General features: G+C 39.0%; 2 protein-coding genes across 3 annotated transcripts; both read right to left on the bottom strand.

Annotated features, from left to right (window-relative positions):
* Nucleotides 1–760: 760 nt before the first annotated feature.
* Nucleotides 761–1,324, bottom strand: LOC122669695 (uncharacterized protein At4g33100). Its single transcript, XM_043866526.1, has 3 exons — nt 1,175–1,324; nt 1,013–1,097; nt 761–885 (listed from the first exon to the last, which is right to left on the bottom strand). The coding sequence occupies exons 1-3, from the start codon at nt 1,267–1,269 to the stop codon at nt 811–813; spliced, it is 255 nt and encodes an 84-aa protein (XP_043722461.1). The 5' UTR covers nt 1,270–1,324; the 3' UTR covers nt 761–810.
* Nucleotides 1,325–3,079: 1,755 nt separating this feature from the next.
* LOC122666595 (myosin-17-like) lies at nt 3,080–23,304 on the bottom strand. Of its 2 annotated transcripts, none has more exons than XM_043862611.1 (39): nt 23,070–23,293; nt 19,532–19,660; nt 19,187–19,330; nt 18,777–18,922; nt 18,529–18,685; nt 18,009–18,067; nt 16,283–16,442; nt 15,998–16,147; nt 15,777–15,913; nt 15,480–15,626; nt 15,289–15,390; nt 15,137–15,194; nt 14,946–15,047; nt 14,673–14,710; nt 14,374–14,500; nt 14,124–14,294; nt 12,937–13,068; nt 12,731–12,840; nt 12,548–12,608; nt 12,177–12,354; nt 11,187–11,392; nt 10,592–10,711; nt 10,381–10,479; nt 10,058–10,279; nt 9,175–9,314; nt 7,006–7,123; nt 6,869–6,919; nt 6,692–6,772; nt 6,404–6,574; nt 6,035–6,184; nt 5,722–5,928; nt 4,914–5,051; nt 4,728–4,798; nt 4,497–4,596; nt 4,360–4,416; nt 4,210–4,266; nt 4,009–4,089; nt 3,750–3,832; nt 3,080–3,646 (listed from the first exon to the last, which is right to left on the bottom strand). In XM_043862611.1, the coding sequence occupies exons 1-39, from the start codon at nt 23,070–23,072 to the stop codon at nt 3,523–3,525; spliced, it is 4,587 nt and encodes a 1,528-aa protein (XP_043718546.1). In that variant the 5' UTR covers nt 23,073–23,293; the 3' UTR covers nt 3,080–3,522. The 2 variants fall into 2 exon arrangements, 1 of the variants encoding a protein (XP_043718546.1); XR_006333690.1 differs by having other exon boundaries at nt 3,504–3,646; nt 4,190–4,266; nt 23,070–23,304.
* Nucleotides 23,305–23,583: the final 279 nt, after the last annotated feature.

Genomic DNA, 23,583 nt, shown 5'->3' with positions numbered 1-23,583 from the left:
CATTATGAAATTGTGAAATTTCTGTTTTAGTTGGTTGGTTCAAACAATGAAATAATGAAAGGCCCATTTCTTATCCTAGATTACACACTCATCTCATGTCCCTGGAAGGAAATTCAGACACCTCCCATGGTTCTCTTTCACTTCATTAGATTCAATTCTGCCATCAGCAACTCATGTTTCGATTCATCGGAATTGGGGATAAATGGTCATATTCTGCAAAAAAATCATAAGTAATCTCGGAAATAATTGGCGAAAAAGGCCTAAACTCACTGGATTGGAGCAGCCGGAATAGGGATCGCCTGCGGTCGATTTGGGTTACATGATATAATTCTGATATTCTGAACCGTGGCGTGAGATTGGGATGTATTTCATTTCAATAGTTGAGCAGGATAAGAGAATTACAGTATAAAATTTAGATCTTTTGTTCTACAGATCCACAAAAGCAAATCCACAAGAATTTTTCTAATCCTCTGGTTTCATGTATCAGTTATCCTTTTATATAATAACATTTGTTGGAGTTTCAGAATATGCTGCTTCACAAGCTTAATTCGATACACTTTGATCAGTTTCAAGAGGACTAACCATGGCAGGAAGGGCATTAAAGGAACTCCATTCCTGATTCTTTACTCCTTCCTTGATTCCTCCAAAGCTAAGAAAACTCCGAGAAAAAAACTTAAAAGTTAAGAACAAGAAGTAGGGCAAAACAGATTAAATCGAAGGAGCGCCTGCGATATTTTATGGGAAGAAGCGGCATATCATTCATCAATAGTGCTGCCTGGGTAGAAATAGAATCATCTCATCTGGGGTCAGTCAGGAGGATTCAGGAGTATAGACATTAGCTTCGGCTTCAAGGAAGCGACTGAGATGTTTATCTTCCAAATGTTGCTGTGAAACGAACGAAAGATGAAAAGAGATATAATTAACAAAAAAGCACAATTCCAATTCTCAATTACAGCGAAGAACAAACAGATTCTAACATTTTTTTTTTTTCTTGAAAAAAAAAAACACATACAGAAAGGCAAGCTCTGTATTTCTGCCACTCGGATACGCATTCCTCTTTGTCCCACTGGCCCTTCAAGAATTTCTCAGAGTACCACCTGCTTAATCATATCAGAAACATTCATCAAAGAACTGCAGACAGAGAGAGAGAGAGAGATTGAGATTGAAATTTGACCTGTTGAAGCATTGGTGATATGCAACTCTGAGATGAGCACAGGGTGATGTTGAAGAAGAAGAATCACTCCTCTTATCTTTCTTAATAATCCCCATACCATACAGAGAGAGATACAGAGAAATCGTAAATCGCCTTCCTTGATCTGCTGCCGATCTCCTCCTATTCAAACTCTCTACTCGCAAACCCAGTTCCTGTTTCTCTGCCCCGATCGGTATTTACAGTATTCAAATCATAATCTCCAACTACCTGCAAAAGAACTTTTGTTCATTGGGGGCTACGCGTTTGGGGTTAAGCTCATAGTCATGGCCTCTTCCCCTAATCGCAGTTTCTTCGGCGAATCAATTAATTCAGGGGCTCAGGAGTCAGACAGGACCAAAATTCCACCCAACCATACCATCCTTCCTTTATTAGCCTTTAACGGCTTTAACACACCCGTCCCTAATATTCTGAAATGATACTTTTGGCCCAAAACTATTGCATCTCCAACATGTAGAGGAATGCAACGGTTGGTTTGGTCCGGTTTTATTTGGTTTATCAAAACCAAATCGTTAAAGTTTGATTCAGTATTGAATGGTTTTGGTTTTATTTTTGGGATTTTTTTTTTTTAATCAGGTTGACTTAACTGGCTGTTATAGGTCAGTTATCGAATTATTAATTAGGGAAAAAGAACACTGCTTGGTCGCATGTTCTTAGATTTTTATCCTCTCTAATGCGATGCACTAACCAATGCACCTCACTTGAGAATCCAACCGCATACCCAACACTTGATAAGAAGATACCACTGCCCATGTTTTTATGGTTGGACTTAAGTGAGGTGCACTGGGTAGTGAGCCGCACTTGAGAGGATAAAAATCTAATGGTTTCTACGCCCAGACACAGGAGCATGTCAAATTACTACCCAACCCCTACTAAAATAAAAAATTACATCCATGTTGATACTCTTGTGGGTACTTTTATTGGTCATTGTGTTGGTGTAAGGGCTACATGACCAAACAGTGATCTCTTGCCCAATTAGTTATTATCAATTTGTTTCAATTTCCTATATACATAAAAAATAGGAGAAGGTTCTTGAGGAGGCGGCATAGAGGAGTGCACCAAAGTTCCTATGGAAACAGAACTGTTTTGTACATGAGAGAGCATCAGGGTCATTTCAAGAGAGAGAGAGAGAACCCACCTCTCCATTAAAAATATTTTGATGCAGATTTTTTCTTCCGAGCTCGAGAAGGAAAAGAAAAAATGGGTCAATTGAGCTCGGATTGGTGGATATCACGCCTGCCAAATGTCAAGCTCTCAACCCCAAACTGCACCACACTGCACTTTTAGGGAATTTGAGAGGATTTAAATCCCAAGAAAAAGATCTCTACTTGGTGGTGTTTTCTACACCCTCTCGTATGACACCGTGAAATGATGCCTCTGCCCCCTTGATAGAGACCTAGACGTGCTCCTCCATTGACCCAAACACTTGTGTAGAGACCATGCAACCAAGTAGAGATCTCTTGCCCATAAATCCCAGTTGAACTGTGTGAATCTCCAAGTCCCACTTTTATTTCTAGACAGCTGCTGCTAGTGTGCTACTCAGGGTTTTAAAAATCGGGGATCGGTTGGATCGTTGATTTGGATCTAATAGATCCCCTTCCAAATCTAGGGTTAGGGCAACTTAGGGCAGATTCTGATAATTCCTCACCAATCCGGACAGATTCTTTCCACGACTTGAAAGATAAAATCAAAATTTCTTGGGGTGCCACTAGTCAACAAATTCGAACGAAAAAAAGAAAGTTGCTTGCATCATACTTCTGCTCTAGTTTAGCTTCCTGGAAAAAGCAACTTTTAAAATGTCTTGATAAGACCACAGACCAACCTAAACAGGTTAGCCAATGCAAAAACAGAACTGGAGATCCCCATATGTGAAAATCATATGAAATAATACATCACCTTTCATAAAAATAGCTTCTAAATACAACAAATAATGGCCTAAAAATGCGGCTGCTGAAACAAATTACATGCAAACTGCTAAGATAGAGAAAACCCCAACAAACAACAAAGTACAAAAAGAAGCCTAAGCAGGTGTGACCAGAAGTTGCTGGAACCCCGCGTATGTTTCTGAAATCACACAATATCACAATTCGAAGCACTATGACCTCTAAACCAATAGCCCATTTAATCAAAGGTAAAATAGGGGGGAAAAATGAATCAATCTGGACACAGAACAAATGCCTGAGGAATGAATGGTATATAATACACATGGAGACAAAGAGCAATGACATATATGCACAGGTTGCAGCGGTGGGTCGTAGGAATGCAGAGTGTGGTCGGGAGGAGTTGGGAGATGGCCACCATTGTCATGAGGATCACTCTGACCGTTGCAATAAAAACATAAATCCAGAGTTCTCACGAATTATAGGTGGAGGATCAATATCAGCTATCTCTATCTGCTGCATGGACTTGGAGATGTCATCTACAGTGAATGGTATGCTGCAATGAACAAAGAAGAGAAATTCATGTTAGTTTATGTATTCATAGAGGGATCTTGAGATCTCTGTTCTCAAGGCATGTGGGACTTGTTCGAAAACATTACCTTGAGTCATCATCTAACAAGAACGAACTGCTGACAGCATTGTTGGAATCTTCAGTCATAAGAACTCTCATACTCGAAATAACCTACAAAAAGAGAGTAACTTACACTAATTTAAGTAGATAAATCTGGAAACCAGGATGATGGGTTAGGATCGAAAAACAGGAACGGGAGAGTCATGAAGATAGAGGTACAAGTTGGATACTCCAAGTGGGGCATTACAAGTTAATAAAACTTGAAACTGATAGGCTACTTTACATACGTCTGAAGATACACTGTGTGTGCCATATTTGTCATCCCAGTACATGGTACTGATCCTGTATAGCTGTTGTATGCTGAGCACCTGAAAGAAGCAAAAGACAAGCACCAAGAAATAAAAATACTGGATCAGGAAAGAGCAGGGGGGAAAAAGGAAGAAGCTTAGTATAGGCTTTGAGAGGTACAAAGGGAATGAGTCACCCACTGGGCAGAGGTCATTGGTTATTTCTTTCAAAGTTTTCTTAGGCTTTTGATGTATGACCTGAGTTATGACAAATACATAAAACAAAAAAGTAAGAAAATATATAGTAGAAAAAGATTGCCGCTAAATACAAGAGAACCGATAAGGCCGCACCAGGAATCCAACTGCCTGTCTGATATGCTTCAATTCATCCCAAGCTGAACCAGCATACTGTTTGTAACCAAATTGTAGGCAAAGTTATTGGAAAGACCCCAGGCAAGAATACTTGTAATAATTTGATATAAGCTCACCTCTTCAGTAGCATCATCGCACCACTGCTCTAACTCAGCCAACCCTGCTTTTACAAACTCTCCATTGCTGAATGAACAACACTCACGCCGTAAAAGGAGGCTGTAGAAAGAGAAGGGTGAGCGAATGAATAAAAAATTAACAAGAGACAGATAATATAATTCTTTTACCTGCCTGAAATATTAAATTAATTGTCTATGCATTGGAAGAGAAGAGGTTTTTAACACATTTACCTGTTGAATAGCTGAACGTTGATGAAAGAGAATATCTGAGTGAACACCTTGCGCACTAAGAAGGGGGGAACCTGTAAAGCCAGAAGACATGAATGAGTTATAATATTTTAGCACAGAAAACTGTAAATGCAAATTGTTCTTGAACTGGACCCTGTAAAATGCAAATTGTTCTTGAACCAGACTCACAAAGTTGGCTTTCATAATATTCAAGTAACTGTTCAAACTTTTCACAATGCTTTGCCAGTGAGCAATTAATGCTTGTTGAGCAACAGCATTTGCTTGCGAACGCCCTTTTACTAAACTTGCCCTGGATGTCCTAGGTGCCTGCATGGAAAGAAAAAATGATTGAGTGTGATGACGCAAGCATAAGACCAACCAAATCTATACATGTAACCCCGAAAAAGAAAATTAAAAAAAAAACAATAAATCGAAGTATCAGAAAATACAGTATAATATTCATAAAGTAGGACAGAAGAATTTCTTCTCTTACACAGAATTTAACTGTATTTAGTAAGGTCATAGAAAATACCATATGCATGTAAAAACAGTAGGAGTAGATTCTTACACAATGTGTATTCGAGCTTCTTAACCTTACTCAGTTATAATCCTGTTAGCACAGATTTGGATCCTAAAGAATCCAAACTGTGGTGAAGTACATGATTTATACTGAATTACTGATCAGGTGTTGCAAATCAGGAAGCATGGGAGTTAGTTAACATACTCTTCAAATTCCCACGACCTATGATAACCCAGGTCTCTAACTAAAATTTTTGAATTCTAATTAAGAGAATTTTCTCAGATACTGAGACTCAAATCTGACAGCCCATGGTAAATTTTGATTTAATCCATAAACGGATGAGAGTTTTTAATCTCTGCAGTTCAAATGGAGATTAATGAAATCCGTTATCCCCTCCCCCCAACCTCCCCACCAAAAAAAAAAAGAAAAAAGAAGACATGCAAATTCTAGTTTATGTCCAAACTATGTAGCAATAACCTGAATACACAATCCAAGCAATGGAGAGATCTCTTTCTTCAGATTATCTCTCATCATTCCATATATCTTCTCAAGGAACGCTGTAAGTTGTTGCTTGAACAGTAATGCTGGATATTTGGCTTCAACTTGTCGCAAATCATCCAGTCCACCCAGCATCCGACCATTAAGAAATGAGAGCCCAGCACTTTGTGGAGATGCTCTAAGTCCCTGAAGAAAATTTAAGTGGCAGTATGATATAAAATTTTTAAAAGCAAACTACATTAAAGTATGAGAAGCAACACATAACAAGATAAAACAAATGACTGGTTCTTACTTGAGACATCCTCCCAAACAGAGAAGCAGATCTTCGCCTTTGAGGGGTCAAGCTAGCTGCACCACTTGCTTTCAGGGTACGTTGGAGAAGCAACAATAATGTGGATGAATTAGACAACCAATAGGCTAGAACATCATTATTATCCTGGACCTTTAGCAAGGTAAATGGTGCAGTATCAGTAAACGGCATTATAATAGCATTGTATGAGAAAATCTGACCTTATTCATCATTTTGGTGGAAAGATTAATTGGAAAATTCCAGTGTTCTACTCCCATGTCAATATAAATGTTGTGGATTTGATGACTAGTCCTAATTGACCAACTAGGATACACATTTTAAGAAAATCCCAAGTTGAGACTTTTGAAATACCTCAATAGCTGCGCCTATCGTTTGAATAATACGGTCGAAGACAGTTGTTCTTTCAACTTCAAATGACCTCCAGTGAAGAAGGCATTTATAAATGATACAAGCAGAAACAGGTCTACCACCAGAGAACCCAAGGTCTTGAGAAATACATTTTATCAGCAGGTCTTGGTTCTCCTGAACCACAAGAGTAGACGTCAAGCATCAGATCAGTAGAAGCAAACGAATCATAAAAACCTTAGTAGTTTATAATGAAAGTGAAATATGAAATGTTCGTATTTTGAAAGCTCTAACCTGTTGTTTCTCATTGAGTGATTTTTGGGGCCTTTCCTCGGTTTCAGGCTCCCGTGGAGTAGATACAACCAGACTTAAATCCTAGAACATTGAATAAATGGTATAAAAGAGAATATATTATTTATTCTCCAACTTAAAGAATGTAAAGAAAATTCATAACGACCTAGTTCCCCTTACCGATGCCACCTTTGTTTCTCCATTCAGAATATTCCCATTGTCTGGAGTTCTCTGTCAAATTATTGCAAAGCCTCTTGTATTATCAATGAACATACACGTCATGAAGCAAAGCATAATGACTTGTTTGCCATGTTTACCTGAAGAATTGTTGTCTTCTGCCGTGCAGATAAAGCTTTACCGGTGGGTGAAATCGCCAATGCTTGCTGACGAAGTACTTGATTTTCTGATTCTATATTGGACAGTTTCTCTTCAAGCCTAAATCATACGGAAAACAAACAACAAGCTTACAAAAATGTTCAACAGCCCGAACAAAAACATGAGAGGTTCTTCACCCACCCATATCCCCTCAACACTGTCCAATAGTTCCCATTTTGTTCTAAAGACACATTAGAGGAATGAAAATTTATTTTAGAATAAAGACAGGCATGTTATAAAATTTCTTCCGCTAGCCAGAGGTTCTGGCTTGAAGTTATCTAGAAATGCAAACAAGCAAATAGCTGAAACCAAGCATCTAATAACAATGAAATAGTCACATAGGGCTCTCATTGGATCAGATCTTGATCCTAATCCAATATGAACTACAAGAATTAATGAAAAAAAGTCTCTAGTTGGAAACCAGGCTCCTTTGGCCTAGAGAGTAGAGACCTCTACTGTTTTCAGTGCAGGGAGTGGTGACATGTATGATTTAGAACATCCATCACATAGGAACCCTCTGTGTTGGCCATATACTTAGTTCCATTACCAGGTTAACTGTAAGACCTGCCATGTAAAACCCTCTAGTCTACATCAGCCACTAAAGTTCTAAAAAAGTGCGCAGAAGAAAGGCTTCGGTTGAAATTTACGACGACAGCAGCAGACCCAGGAAATTCCTCTTGGGGGTCACTTATGTTAATCTTCGTATATATACAGTTGTGTGAATGAAGTGTGTGTGTGTGTGTGTGTATATATATATATTCCATATAAAAAATGGGGGCCACAGTCCTGTGTCTGGGCGCAGGAACCACGCGACTGGTTAGCATTCTTTCTCCCTATATATATATATATATATAGAGAGAGAGAGAGAGAAAGCTAACCTGGGCGCGTGCGGTGCTGCCCCTGCGCCCAGACACGGGGGCTGGCGAAATGACCAACGTGCCCCCACGGAAAGGCGGAATTTTCAGGGGGTACGGTGGTCAGTTTGGCCGCCCCTGTGTTTAGGCACAGGGGCAGCGTACCACATGCGCACAGGTAGCGTTCTCTTCCCCCCCCCCCCCCCACACACATATATATATATATATATATCTCACAAATCTACAGAAGAATATATTAAGTTACATGTACATACAAAGGGGTGTTCCAAAACTTTGGGAAGGCCACCCCCCCCCCCCCCTCAGCTCTGCCCCTGCATGTGGTAATATTTCAAAGCAGCTCCTTTTGGCTGCAACTAAGTTTCTGTAAACAGCCTTGAAACTGAATGCTTGAGTGATCAATATGGATCACCAAGCTACTTTATTTATATTCAAAGAGTTACAACTACTCACACGACAAATAGGAAAGCTACCCTTGCCGATTCTAATTAGGAACACCCAAGCGGAATCGGCTAAGGGAGAAAGAACATAAAAAAGGACAGAAATACCCCTATTGAGTAAAACTACGTATTCTAACAGTTTCAATGCAGAAGATGCCTAAGTTGCCCAAATCTCTTTGCTAGGCAGCTCACCCAGCAAACTGATCAGCATATATACAAATGTAAACTAGTTCCTACATAAGGACACAACTTTTAAAAATTTTGCTGAGTTAACCACCTTGTATTTGTGTCAGGCACCGACATCAACATTTTGATTTTCTATATTGGATCGTATAACTATCATATTAGGTTCTGTGCCAAGCACCATCTCACCCACTCACAGTGATGTCCTTGTTATTTGGCCTAGAATAATCCAGATCCAATCTGGTTACAGATAATGATGAGACCTAAAGTTGATACGGCATTCAGTCCCTGCCTGCAAATGGGAAAGGCTCTGAAGACACCTCAGGCAATACAAAAAAGAAATAAAGGCTTTTAAGGATAGAAAAATTCAGAAAGCTGCCAGAAGGCCCAGAACAAAGTTATTTCCAGAAAGGAATTGTCTTAGAACAAGTTAGGACCATGTGGCTGCATTTTCCACCACGTAGGCCACAGATAGAAGGCAGATGGTTACAGAGGTGCAAGAGTATAAGATGTGTCCACAAGGGCTCCAGCAGAATAGTTGAAATCTTTCTCAGACATTTTGCACATTTATTGAAAGAAGTATAAAATATTTAAAATTTTCAAACACTTTTCAGACCTCTGTACTGAATCTTGAAGTTGATCCACTTTGTGCTCCGCATCATCAAGCTTTTTGCTCAGCTCCCCACTTTTAGCCTGAGAATCAGCATAAGCTTTCTTGGTTTCTTCTGCTGTCTGTCTTTCTGATTGCAGCAAAGCCTGAAAAAATTACAAAAGTTTACAACATCAGATATGGCTCATATAAATTTGAGATGTGGTGGTTAGATTAAATAATTAACTTGGCCCTTAAATCAGAATATAGGCTTGCCAAATTGATAAAAGGGCGTACCCACTACCCAGTGCACAAGGCTCCTGCCACTGCGGGGTCTAGGGAGGGTCATAATATACGCAGCCTTACCCCTACTTTTGCTAAGAGGCTGTTTCCAGACTCGAACCCGTGACCACTTGGTCATAGTGGAGCAACCTTACCGTTGCAACAAGGCCCGCCCTTAGGCTTGCCAATTGATAAGCAACCTAAATATTATGAGCTCCATAAAGAGCAACTTCTGATGCTTTCATACCAGTAGGTTCCACGCATACAGGAGGCCTCCTGCTACTCAAGACTCAATTTTCGTCACCATAATTATGTAAATAAGGATTGGAACCCAATACATATGAGGGAGGATTCACAATTACTTCACATAATTGTGTGAGTTGTTCTCAGGAATCAATTCCATCTTACAAGAACAGGATTTTGAACCCAACATCGGCTTGAAAACAAGCCGTATCTCTATTAACCCAATCATTGACAATCCACATGTTCAAAAGTATGATTTGTACAGGAAATATCATTATCAAACTAGCCATTCTTGATGATTATGCTCTACACAATAGCTCATAGAGGTGCAGTGAAAACAAGAGCATATAATAGACCATCACATACTTGGGTTTAGCTGGCATACCTTCAGATTCTCAACTTCAGCAGTTAATGCATCAATCTTTGCTGTATCTTGAACTAAGACAGGGGTTTCCTTTATCACTGGCGGTGCTTCTTTGATGGCTTTCTGAGCTGCCTCTCGTTCTCTTATAACCCTTGCATTTGCTTCTTCTACTTGTAGTTGCACTGCATTCAAAGCATCCTGTAACTTGGAAATTTCTTGGGCTTTTGCCTCTTCCAGATCAGTCTGTTTCAAACAATATACAATAAAGTCATACCACAAGTACCTCCAAAACTATGGAAAAGTGAAATTTCAACAGTGAAAAAGAAAATGAAATAAGTATTTACCCTTAATCTTTTCTCAAGCTGCAAACGCCATGTAAGCTCCTCTACCTTCTTTTCTAGTTTGTCTTTCATTTCTTTAAGCGCCCCTGTTTCTCTTGCAGCCTGAATGCATTTAAAAGAATGGTTGGTATTCGTTCATAAATAGGTGGCCACCACATGATACATTAAAAACATGTGCCAGCAGATAAAACCACTTTAGTGAATCAGATCAAACCATTTTGAGCTGTCTGAGCTCTTTCCTAGCTACTCTTCGTCTCCAACCACACTGAGAAACGAGTATTGCCTTCTGAAGCCTCATATAGTATGAAAATTCCCTGTAGCAACGCCAATGAGCCTGCAGGACACAAAAAGTCATTGATCAGTAACAATTTTCAAATTCTTAAAATGCTATTTCTCAAGAAATTGGATTTTTTATATTTGCTTTAACAAAGTCACAGGAGTTTTTGTTAAATAGGGGTAGCAAAGAGCAGCTAGAATGGACCTGGTCCAGGCATTTACCCAAGATAGGCCTGATAGACTGGCAGAAATCCAGTCAATATGCATCCAAGCAAGGCCAAAGCAAGCATCTTTGAGAGGTTCTCACCCGTCCCCAAATCCCCCCACCACACACACACACACACATTACACAATTTTGTGATAGAATATATAAATAATTATACTATTATCAACATACTAGGCAGGCCCGAGACAGGTCAGGGCAGGCTCAGACAGTCCGATCTGTCTTATTTTCCTTATACCCACTACTGGGCTTGGCTCAATAAATTGCCAGCCCTAGTGCTTATGTCATTCATTTAAGTCAGCAATGGTACCTGGATAATGATTGCAGCCTTTGTTTGCTTTCTGAACCTGAATTCATTGCGAGCAGCCATTGCCCTCAAACTGGTCTGCAATGTGGTTGCAGACATCTGCAGTGCTATGTAAGATTTCCTTGCAACATATCGACGGAAGATCTTCTGTATCTTCACAGCAGCTGCTTCCCGTCGTAAGTACTCATACATTTTGCGTGCCAGTTTACCTGCAAAGAGAAGGGTCCATTGACTAACTATTTAAACAGGCCAGCTGCAGTATTTAAATAAAGTAATATAAGTCGGGGCAAGATACATGACAAACTCATTTCGTCTCCAGAAAAACTGGCATAACATTTATATAATTTTGAATATCTTTGAAAGTTATCATATATCTGCATGAATATGTCAGCTTGACCCTGGTGGGTAGACCAGGCCAAAACCTCATACCAATATCTCATGCTAACACATGGATTTTTTTCCTTTTTGATGTCACTCGAATTAATATAAATATATAATTATTTTGGTCTTTAGGTGGACTAAGGTTTAAGGCCATCTAGGGTTGAAGGGGTGATAGACATGACTGATTTGTTTGGAGTGAGGGGCAAAACTTAAGAAGCCAGTATGGCAGGGTTAGAAGATTTTCCTTCCTTGGCAGGTCAACTCATAGGCGTTTCTTGGATTTCTTTTTCTTATATTTCCATCCTTTCATTTATTCTTTTGTTTCCTGATCCTCCTTTCTCTATGTTCTTTTTTCCCTTTTTCTTTTCATTTTGGGGAGGGTGGGTGGCAGCTAGGGGTGGTTTTTACAAGGTTTTTCTTTGTTTCTTTTTCTTCTTCCCCCTTTTTCGGGTTTCCATTTTTCTTTTTTATTCTTTTTTGTACCCTTTTTCTCATTATACTCCTGTTGGGATTAGATATTACATAATAAATCATTCATAATATATCTCATTCTTAGGAATGATATATTTGATGAGAACAAAAAGAAGAACAAGTACAGTTAAAAAGGGATACCTCTCAAACAGGATTGCAACTGAATTGCAGCTTTGCGCAATGTGGCGAATTCTTTGCGAGCAATGTGAGTACGGATTTGTCTTTGAATGGTTCTAGCTGCATTGCCAAGAACCTCTGTTCTTCGTGCATCCAACTCAGCCATCTGACCAGCTCTCAGGAAGACCTTTGTCTTGCCTATCTGTGAAGTCAGTGACATGGGATAGTGAATGATATTGAATATTACCAGTGGCTAAATACATCATTAGCGAAGTTCTACCAGACGTGCATAGGATTACACTACAGCAGATAAAATCATTCAAAGATCCTCCAGAGGAGCATCTTGGATACTGTGGTGTGAATAATACGATGAGTAAGACAAATGCTAGAATTACCTGATAACCCTTCAATCCAATTTTATCCAGAATCATTTGGCATGCAACCTTGTCTTCATTGCTGTAAAGGGAGAAAAGAATCCATGTGAAGGGTCTCTTGATACAAAATTTTTGAAGGCATCTATATCCCCAATCTTGAATGCATAGAACAGAAGCTAAAAAACAAGGAATGATAGGACTTACTTTCCCTCCAGAACTTCAGGAGCAAGAACACCAAAACGGTTAAGAAACTCATAGAATGTTCGTCTAGTGGGATATCCAGCACAGCTGATCCTAATTGCCTCAAGAACACCCTAAAAGGATGAAAGAAGTGACAAAAATTTTATCTACTGAAATCACAGATAATAAAAATGCAATAGAGCAGAATGTCTTCCCTAAAGAAAACTTACACCACAGCGTAATTGATTGATAACATTTAAGTTCTCAAAAATAGCAGGTTTGAGGACATTGTTCGGTTTCACACATCTGATGTAGTGAGGTTCTGTCGAACTCAAGGTTTCCATCAAAGATTGAAGTTGCAGCTGCAAGTTTAGAATGTCAGCTTTTGTCAGTGTATCTTGCAAAATGTGTGCTGGACTGCTGGTTGTATATCAAACATTTAACACCAATCACTCACACATATACAAAATAACGTATGCATTCTCCAAGTCTAGTAGCCTATGAAGAGCATCAGCAGCATAGAAACTGAGTATTCATGCATCATCTTACACCATGTGTGCATTCATACTCCAGTCACAACAAACAAAGCTCAAGAAAAGAAACGATACAACTTGTCATTACGTTTAGTCCAGTTACAGATCAGTAGATTACTCAAAAGCTAGAAAACCAAAAAGAATTAAGCTGTTTCCAGCAAATCTGCAGAAATGCCCAAGAGAATGAAAATGCTATAATACTGGCCGGTATGCACTTGTGATTTGGAAGCGAGACTCATACTGGACATCAGTCCTTCACGGCCCACGCACTTGTGATTAGACTGAGTCAGACTGGCTTCCAAATAAACTAGTACAATTATTATGTTAGAAAATTGACTCAAAAGGTATGCATAATGCTATTAGCAAGTCCAGCTGTGATATTGTGTCAACTCAGGCAAGTTTTTGTGGCTGCACCAAGACCATATCGGCAGGAAGCTCATCAAATCTAGGGAGGAAGTCGTTGCATCTAACAGACAAGAATAGTTTATGGGGAATAAAAAGAAGAGGGCTGGAAACAACTATTCTCCATAAAATAAATTGACAAGCTGTTGTGCATCATCTTAGCCCCTATAGAGGAGGTCCAACTAGCATTTCTGATGTAACAATTATCCAGTTCAGCCTAGTAACATGCCTCAAAGAAATCACTGAGCAAGCCCCTTTTGAGAAGGTACAGGGCATTAGAAACTGATAGCATTTTTAAGAGGGGCAGCAGGGAGAGAAACAGTTTGGTTCTGCACCAGACAGTTTGACAAAGCAAAAGGGAGGAAGCATGTGGTACTTTTACAAAGTTCAACTCCTAGCTTCCACAGTTCTACTGTTACACATCATTATGAAAGTCATTTAATCTGAAGTATAGAAGGCATGAAAGAAATGGACGCAGATACCTTGAAGCGTGCCCCAATGGAAGAGAATTTGGATGACTTTGATGACTCCTCTGGAAGTGGGGGAAACAACCCAGCCACAAAGGAGCACTTCGAGGCAGTCAATAATTCTTGATGTTCTGCCACGACATAATCTTTGTTCTTGTCCAGGAACTGATCGGCTTGATATGTTACCTATATAAAGTAAAGACTTCAGCGAAATAGTTATTATATCATCAGAAAATAAATATGAACAAAAAGCCAGGGTGTTTACCTCTCCTGCATAGTGAGATACTGTAAAATCAGTACGAGAAAGCTTTGGTTTTATGAAGCGCTTATTGTTTTTAAATGTGGTGTACAATTTCTGGGCAAATGTTTCATGTGTAGACTTGGGGAACATGCTGCATGAACCAAGTAGACAAACATTAGTTAAAGCACAAATAGAAATTTCCACCTGTAGGACTATAGAAGTGTAGCACGCCTATGAAAGAATAGAAAATCAATAAATCCATCTATCCACTGCTAAGGGAGTAGAATAGTTAAGATCAGCAGAATCAAACATCAACCACATACCAGGCCTCATCAAGAAGTGAAATTATTCCTCCAGGTTTCTGCAAACATATTGGACTTGTCATTTGTCATTGTCCAAAATGATGCATCACAAGAATGTAGATTTGCAAATCAATTATGAAAAAGAAAGACAAATATGAATATACTGCTCTTAAGATATGTGTGTGTGTGTGTTTTTGTATGTTATGTCCGTTTATTAATCTCTTTAATGTCTGCTAAGATGTTCATCATTGAAACAAGTGACATTAAAACACTGCATCAAGAAAGAAATCAAACCTTCTCAATCAGATCCAGAACATCTTGGTTATCGACAAATTCTATATAGCTCCAATTGATTTCTTCTTTGGTATAATCCTCTTGTTCCATTTTAAAGACATGCTGTCAAGATGCAAGTAAGACTGCGTCAAAGAGATCCAAAAAAAAAAAGGACCTCAAGAAAATGAGAAAAAAAACTAAAGGGAGCTAACCTGGTTGAAATGTTGTTGCAGCTTCTCATTTGTATAATTGATGCAGAACTGCTCAAAACTGTTTAAAAGACAAATACATAAGCATATCTGATGGGTTAAGTTTTCTCACTAAAAACTGTCTTCAAAGATGGCTCATCCCACTATTCCCTCACCTATTGCACTTAAAACTTTCAAAACCATAAATGTCAAGAACTCCAATTATTGACTTTGAGTTTGGATCCTGCCCAATTGAAATATTAATTTTATCCACAAGCCTGTAGACAATATAGTAAACATGTTATAACCTAACATCCATAAGAAAACCGATCTCAACACTATCATAGAGCATTATAAAACATCTTACCAATCAAACAGGCGGGAATATATTGTTTTAGCTAAACCATCCCTGCTGACTATTGCAGCAACAGGATCGAGAGTTCTTGTTATGACTTCCTCTGGAGTCACCATAGCACGTTTAATCAGTGCATCTTCCAAACCCTGGGCATTGCACCTATCAGGCAGCAACAATTGCCAAAGAAAGTAAGAGAATGAGTCTAATAAATGAGCATAGGTCAATATCAAATAACATAAATTTGCAAAGAACATAATTTTAATAAATAACCCTGATAAAACTTAAAAATTCCAAAATATGGAACATTACATTAGAAGCTCAGCTGTCATATTAAGATGAAATCTAGACTTTCCATCCTTGACAACGGAGGAGTCTATCTCCTTTCCCTTTGCAAAATCAATATTTCCAAGATGAAGAATTGCGGCTACAACCCTGAAAATTGCCTCCTGAAGATAATATTTATGATCAGAAAGCTGATTGAACCATCAAAATGAGAAACACAAGACAATATTTTGGACGAGATGGATGACCTGCTCTTGCTCGCTAATTCCGACAATATCCATCGCCCTCCTAGTTGCAAGATATTCATGAGTATCATTTACTCCATCAAGCTCATAGCAATTGGATTGGTTTAGGTAATGGAATGATTTAGGATTTCCCAACTTATATTTCGCAATGTCCTGCATATTTAAGTAAGAATATTTCACAATATCATTGAAAAATTAAACAAATGCATAGAAGTACATGATCATACTTGATCAAGAGAGACAATTTGAATAAATATCAACCAGAAGAGCAAACTGGAGACCACATACCTCAGGGGGTGCTGCACAAAGAAGGTAAAAGCAATGGTAGTTTCTCTCAGGATCTGATACTTGGCAAACCCGAGACCTTTCAAGAAGGTATGTTCTAACAGCTGCCCCTGATATTCTCCCACTCTTGTCAAATTGGATCTCAACAAATTTACCAAAACGACTTCATCGTAATCCCAAGATGAACATAAAAAGAGAGTGTGATAAGCACCTTGAACAAGGGAAAAAGAATAGAAATAGAATGGGCAATAAATAATTGTTAAACAACATTCTGAAGAGATTATGTAATATCTAATCCCAACAGGAGTATAATGAGAAGTTTTATAAGGCTATAAAATCATCCCCATTTCTCACAGTTATTTGGGCTGGTAAGCTTGACTGCTTGAGGCCTTCCCACCATGCAACAGGAAGCAGCCCTAGATTCACAATTTGCAAAACCACCTTCCGCATCCAAGTTTACTAAAAAATATCAGCTCTAGTACAGCACTTAACTACTATGGTAAGGAAGCCCAAGAAATCTCTCAGACAATCTTAAGCTCCCATCATTCTTCTGACCAAGCAAAATGAACCAAACAGATACGCCCATTTCTAAATGGTAAAGATGCAGTTAATTTGGCTGTCAACCCTGTGACCAGATATCTAATAGGAACCCACGAGGCTCAACCTGTTAACTAGCACAGGCTCGGTATGAATTAGTAAAGTTAGTGTTAACCTGACAGCTTAATTAAAACTTCCATTTGACACGTGACACTATCAAATCCGAAAACCATTTGAGTTACACACTGCAAATCCACAGTGTATTTATTCAGAGGAGCATCAATAGACAATGTAGTGAGAGAATGGAGAAGTGTCACTAACTCCAGTTCCTGAACTACATCACATTCTTCGTCTTGGCTTCATTAACACCAGGGTGAAATTAAATTGAAACACTGAATTATGATGGCTGCTCCTTCAATACCAAAAATCAGGGCTCATGGTTTGCTCATGAACCAGGAAGGTTACATTTCATTTTCCTATTCTGGACGAGCAGCCAAGGGAGACTCATCATATCTGAGATTCAAGCCCCCTTAAGGGCTCAAGTTCTTCATCTCCCATGAGAGAGACTCTAAGCTAGTAAAAGGCAGGCTCAGGGATTTACAGTTCTATTCTTTAACCTCACTATAGCAGATTTGCCAAGCTCTTGTACCAGGCTTTAACCTCATACCAATAGGGGTAGAAAAAAGGTAATAAGGTGGCAAACGACCCAGTTAGGAAAGGGTTAAAGACAATAGATAAGGTGGCAAATGGCCCAGTGAGGAGAGGGTTAAAGTCAATAGAGGTCTTTTAGTCGAGGTAGGGGTTTCGCAATGTAGTCCCATAATTGGGCTTTGGTATTAGAGATCTGATCCTCTTTTCGGACTGGCACCTTCACTCGTAAATTTACAACTTCATTGTTTCCAATAAACTTTTGTTATTGAGAGAAAGCAGAGGAGCTGGCTGGCAGCCTGGTACACACATACACAAGAGAGAGAGAGAGTAGGAAGAGCAGTAGAAAGAAATCCCTCTTGTACATAACAAATTCAAGACTTGGATTTAGAAGTGGCTTTGCAAGTTCAAATCTTAAAGGCCTCAAGGCATTTTCAAGTTTGACAATCAAAAGGCCTGAAGCTTATCACCCTTAGTAAGCCCAACTAAGCTTATTATAGCTTCTAATTTCCTCTCAAAATGTGCCACACGACCAAATAGTCACCTTGAGTTGTTGTTCCGAACAGTTTTGGCATTGCCGAAAGCTTCAAGAACTGGGTTTGACTGTAATTTTATCAACAGACAAAGAAACAACAATTCAGTTCTCAATGCCAATCCTTTAGTTAGTCATAAAGAATAGTGAATAACAACAACACAACAGTAACAACAGTTACAGGCTTGGGCTGATGTGGCAATTCCAACCATTGGATGGATGGAATCCAGGGGCTTTATTTCAAAACAAAAACCCACTGGATTCATCACAAGAAAAATCCAAAATTCCAACTTAAGCATATGGCCCAACATGTATTGGAATTTACCCCTTGAGTTCTTGACTCCATCCAAAACTTTTCAAACCTTTTCCAATAGTGGATTGTCCATAATTTTGATGGATTTGTGAGTCTGTGACCACCTAGGAGCTTCTCTGAGTACATTCAGAAGAACTTCCTCCAATAATTGATGACGATAGCAACAACAGTAACAAATAAAAATAACAACAATAACAATAATGAGTAAATTCATCTTACTTCTAGAACTTGTTGTTCAACTGTTCGTCCTTCTGTTCCAGATCGCCCACCCAAGTATGCAAGATATCTCATCAGCATTTTTGTGGTCTCAGTTTTACCAGCACCACTTTCTCCACTGACTAAAATGGAGTTGCTCTTCCCTTCATTGATCATTGCCCTATTCTCTTATGGAAGACCACATATTAATAGAGCTATAGAAGTACCGCTTCAGGATGGGGGTGGGGACTAAGAGAAGCACTGAAAATCACCTGAATGCAACATCTGCAATAGCAAAAACGTGAGGACTCAACTCCCCAAAAGCTGCTCCTTTATATTGTTCCATCATATGGGTATCATACAGATGAGGTAATCTTTGAAATGGATTTATTGCAATAAGGATATTCCCTGTGTATGTCTGGAAAAGTAAAGCCGAAGGTTAGTGTTATAAGACTCTCAGCAAATTATGTCTGGAAAGGTAAAGCTGAAGGTTAGTGTTATAAGATGCTGCAATTTTGTCTTTTTTATTCTTCTGTTGTATCTTTCTTTTTCTTCTTCCCCCCCCCCCCTCTTTTCCCTGACCTCAAAAGTCATGTCAGCAGCAGGTCAATGAATTTCAAGAAATTTTTCTTTTTTTCCTGTCCATTGGGGGGGAGGGGAGGAGGAGCTGGGAAGTACTCACATAAATTTCATTAAGTTCATATCTAGTGGCCAAGTTTTGCAGAACACCAGGCTCATGCAAATATGAAAGTTTTGTCATGTCATCTACTCCTCCGGGTGGAGCTTCAGAATCCTTGGAAAACACTTTGGATACATCAGCGACAACCTGCATACAAGTATCAAGTTAATAAGAACCACGGGGCCATATCTATGGGAAAATTTCAATTTTATGGTTCATAACATGTGCAAACAACAAGTTCCTCTTTGAAAGGACTTTATAAGAACCTAAACTTGGATTTGATAATAACCGAAAAGCTCACAAAATGGACTATCATAGAGATTATTCATGAACAGATTCAGTCCATACCTTTTTCCCATTAGTAGTCTGAATATGAATATTTTGACCATCAATCCGTAAAACTTCTCCATCAACCCAGGCCAACACCGGATCTTCAACCCATACATGAGAACCTACAATGATATTAACTGGCGCTGCCTGCAAAGCAATATGCATCATAAGAAAAACACAACCACCATATATAAAAAAATGGTTTTCTAGCTATAGTGATTGCCTCCAACAGGCATTTCTCTATGGTCGTTCAAATTGCACAGCAAGAGATATACTGCTGCTATAACATTTGGTGAATTCAATCTTACACATTTGCCAAATCAGGAAAAGGAACAATTCAATTAGGACAAGAAGTCTCTATTTAGATCAGTAAAAAAGTGGTATGAAAAGATAAGCTTTCAAAAGATAACAAAGATTATGAGATCCATAATATGTATTCTTATCAACCACTGCACTAGGGACAAAAAAAATGAGAAATATGAACACGTAAATAAAAAAAATAAGTTGCACAGTATTTCTCCTAGTTGTTACAAGTTACTGTTTTATAACACCTACATTCTCAGTAAAGGAACTTCCCAAATCCATTGTTAATGTCTTGAGCAGGCAGCCATCAACCAAGGCAATGGCACATGAAGACTCTAATCTCTTTAAAGGCTTCTCCTTCCATCACAATCATGAAGCAGTAAAACAGAAGGAAAACAAATTATCACAACAAATTGACTTACATGGTCAGTAGTTTCACCATGCAAGGAAGCTATTTCCAAAGGAAAGGCAGTCACAGGACAGGAGAAATGGAGAAGGAAAAATCACTGCAATCTTTGGAGTCTTTCAAGATAGGTTAGGAGCTATCCTGTTCATCTATTCCTGGTTGATTAGGTAGGGTGATTTCACCAGGGAAGAACTTGCAGCTGTACTTTAGGTATTGGGGTTTCAGTTGCAATGGGTCTTGGGGGCTTAGTATGAATACAGATTGTTTTACTATCCCTATCACAGGCTTACAGGTGGTTCTAGGGAACTCACTTTTTGAGGAGAGCCCATGATATTCTCCTGCAGATCGAATACCCCATTTCTATGGAGGCCAAGGTTGACCAATTTCAAGTATTTTTTTTTTAACTTTGAGTGACTTGAGTGTTTTTCACCTGAGAGACTTTGTATGGTGGGAGTCTATTTGCTGGATCATTTTGGTTGTAGCTATGTGGACTTTCTTTTTTTCCTCTTGAGCCAATTGCTGCCTAGGACTGGTGGTCCACGGCATTAGCCTTCTTTAAAATCAATTTTTACTGTTATTGAACATGGCAGATCTAGAACCCAATGCAAACACTAATTATGGCAAAGAAAGTCAATCATCAATTTTCAAATGAAGAAAACACACTAAGTTTTGGATTCAGGGAAGTTCATGGATCCCATACTCTTGCAGTCTCTACCAAGCACTAATAGCTGATGTACAGGTAAAGAGATAAACCTAAAAATGCATCTGTTATGTAGCATTTTGGAGTACATATATGAGGATTGTCAGACCCCAAAAATGGGTGGCGGGAGCCTCGTGCACTGGGTACGCCCTTTTTATATATGAGGATTGTCAGCAAGAAGATGGGGAAAAACCATATCAAATAATATCCTGTTTAAACAAATCCTAATCTATGATACTGTTAATTAATTAAATCAACATTTTGGGAAATCTCAGAGACATGGAGATAAGGTCTTCATATGTTGCACACATGAGCTGGCCACTGGGTGGGTTCAGCTTCAACCAGGGGTGGTAACTCTTGCTCCGACTTGCCAATCCAACCCCTCTCCCCCCCCCCCCCCAAAAGAAAAATAATGCTTAAATAATACCATAGTTGACAGTTGAAAAGGTTCAGGTTGGAAACTTCGTCACTAGGAACCCGGAGCACACCCACTTCCCTCCTCCTGGCGGTTTACATCAACCAATTAATGATCAGGTAGGTTGCAGATTGAGTGATTTCCAAAGCAATCTATTTCCACTCCTGACCAACATGACCTTCAGAAATAGGAAACAACCTCTGCTGTAGCCACCATTCTGATCAACAGCATCACCGATACTGCCAAAATGTCTGCAATCATTACTGACACTAGTGCCAACACCCCTCCTCAGGCCAGCGACGAAACCAATGCCGTTTGTTACTGCTGCCGCTGCTACAATCACCACTTTCCACTGTTCCTGCCAAATTAAACTATCCTAGGCTACCACCATTTTTCGTGTGGATGTGGTTGGTTCTACTACCTGTGTACCCCAAGAGTTCTTTGCTGGTCTGTATATGTAACTAAATGGGCAAGAACCCACATCCCACCAGCACATTTCATCATATTCATCATTTTCTTGAAGATTTAAGCGTTCACTTGTGCAATGAACCAAGAAAGACATTCATAAATTTGTGAAGTTCAACGACCACCAAGTTCCAAATAGCAAGATAACTTCAAGCAAACTCTTATCTGTCAAATTCGTGTCCAATGCAAATCATAATGAAGATTCTGACCAGGAAAGATTTATTTTAACACAACTAAACAGGTGTTCCTGGTTTATAGGAAGCAATCATATGTATACTTATCTATTCTGTTGATCCTTCGTAATAAGGCTACTATCAAGAGTTTTGACAAACTGTCACAAATGTCTTGTTTCATCCATAAATTCATACCACCAATTCACTCTTCTGAGCAAGCCAACCATAGTATTTGGACTCAAAGAAATGGGCATTATCTATTTAATGACTGCAGAAGCAAAGGTTAGCTCCATGGTCTTCATAATGAAATAACATACATGATGGCTCCCGTAACAACATCCATCAAGGTAGCATTTTATTTTTATTCTGCAATTCTCCTCAGATTAAAAAAAAAAAGAAATAAAGAAATCTAGTTTCCTATAGACGATGATATGCCGTCAGCAACATGTTAACAATGCGGCTTTCAAGCAAAGCATGTCACAGATCAAAATATCAAATCCTTCATTCAAAATAATGTTTTCCTTCGCAATGTGAAACCACCATCCAGAGCAACCAAAGTAAGAGCATTTTTATAACTTGTGCAAATAAGGATTATCACTGGTACATCTTTAAACTGCTGTGCTGTTGCCTTACATCGTCCATTTAAATGACAATTGCCCAGTTCCTGAGAATAGTAAGAGGGAACAGTGAACTACGCTTCAACATTCTTCTTGCACGTATCTGCCTTTCCAGTAGTAATAACAGTGGTACCGAATTATGCAATTCCCAAACTTTAAACCATCCCACATCCGAAACTGTTACTTAACTATATCGAAGATGAAACAGGAGACTTCCCACCAGGGCAAAAGCAAGAAACCAGTCTTACCATAAATTGATTAAACAAATCTCTTCGTTCACATAACAAATTGTCTCATTTTATTACATCAGAATAAAAACAGAGAAGCCGGTTCCAGGAGGAACAGCATAATTCAAATTTAACCGCGGCTTAGTTAACAGAATTCTAAGCAAACCAAAAGGAAAAACAAAGACAACTTCAGAGGGAGAAAAAAGAAATTATACCAAAAAATAAAATAAAATGAATTATAGTGAAGTACCATTGATGAATTTGAAGATCGATCTCCTTCCCTATCTCATCCGAAAGGATTACCGGTGAGCAGAGGTGGAAGACTGAAACTCCAGTAACTCAGATCGGAGAGAAGAGAATGAGTACTCTTGATTATCTCTGTGAATTTTTGCAGAAGATCGGAAATAATTCTTCAACAACTCAAAGATGAAGGTTGCGAATATTCCCTCTCCTGTCTCAGACCTCTCTGTCTCTCTCTCTCTCTCTGTTTCTCTCTTCCCAAATGCGAAATGAAGTTTTTGAAGTTAATGTACGAAGCAACCACCCTCGTTTCTCTCTCTTTCTGTGTCTTTAAAGTCTAAGGATCTCTCTCTCTCTCTCTCTATAAGCTTCTCTGGTCAGCTGGAAGGCTTTTGGGACAATCGTGGTCTCCACACCCGCTGCTACCTCAAACTCTAAAGACGACATCAGAGTAATTATTCACTAATTAAGCGATTTTAGTTGTGTAGCTATTTGGCCGTTTATTTCACCTTAATTACGAAACC

Source organism: Telopea speciosissima, chromosome 7 (assembly GCF_018873765.1).
Source record: "Telopea speciosissima isolate NSW1024214 ecotype Mountain lineage chromosome 7, Tspe_v1, whole genome shotgun sequence".
Lineage (NCBI taxonomy): Eukaryota > Viridiplantae > Streptophyta > Magnoliopsida > Proteales > Proteaceae > Telopea > Telopea speciosissima.
Note: the sequence above shows the minus strand (reverse complement) of the source record. Positions and strands in the feature narration are given on the sequence as shown.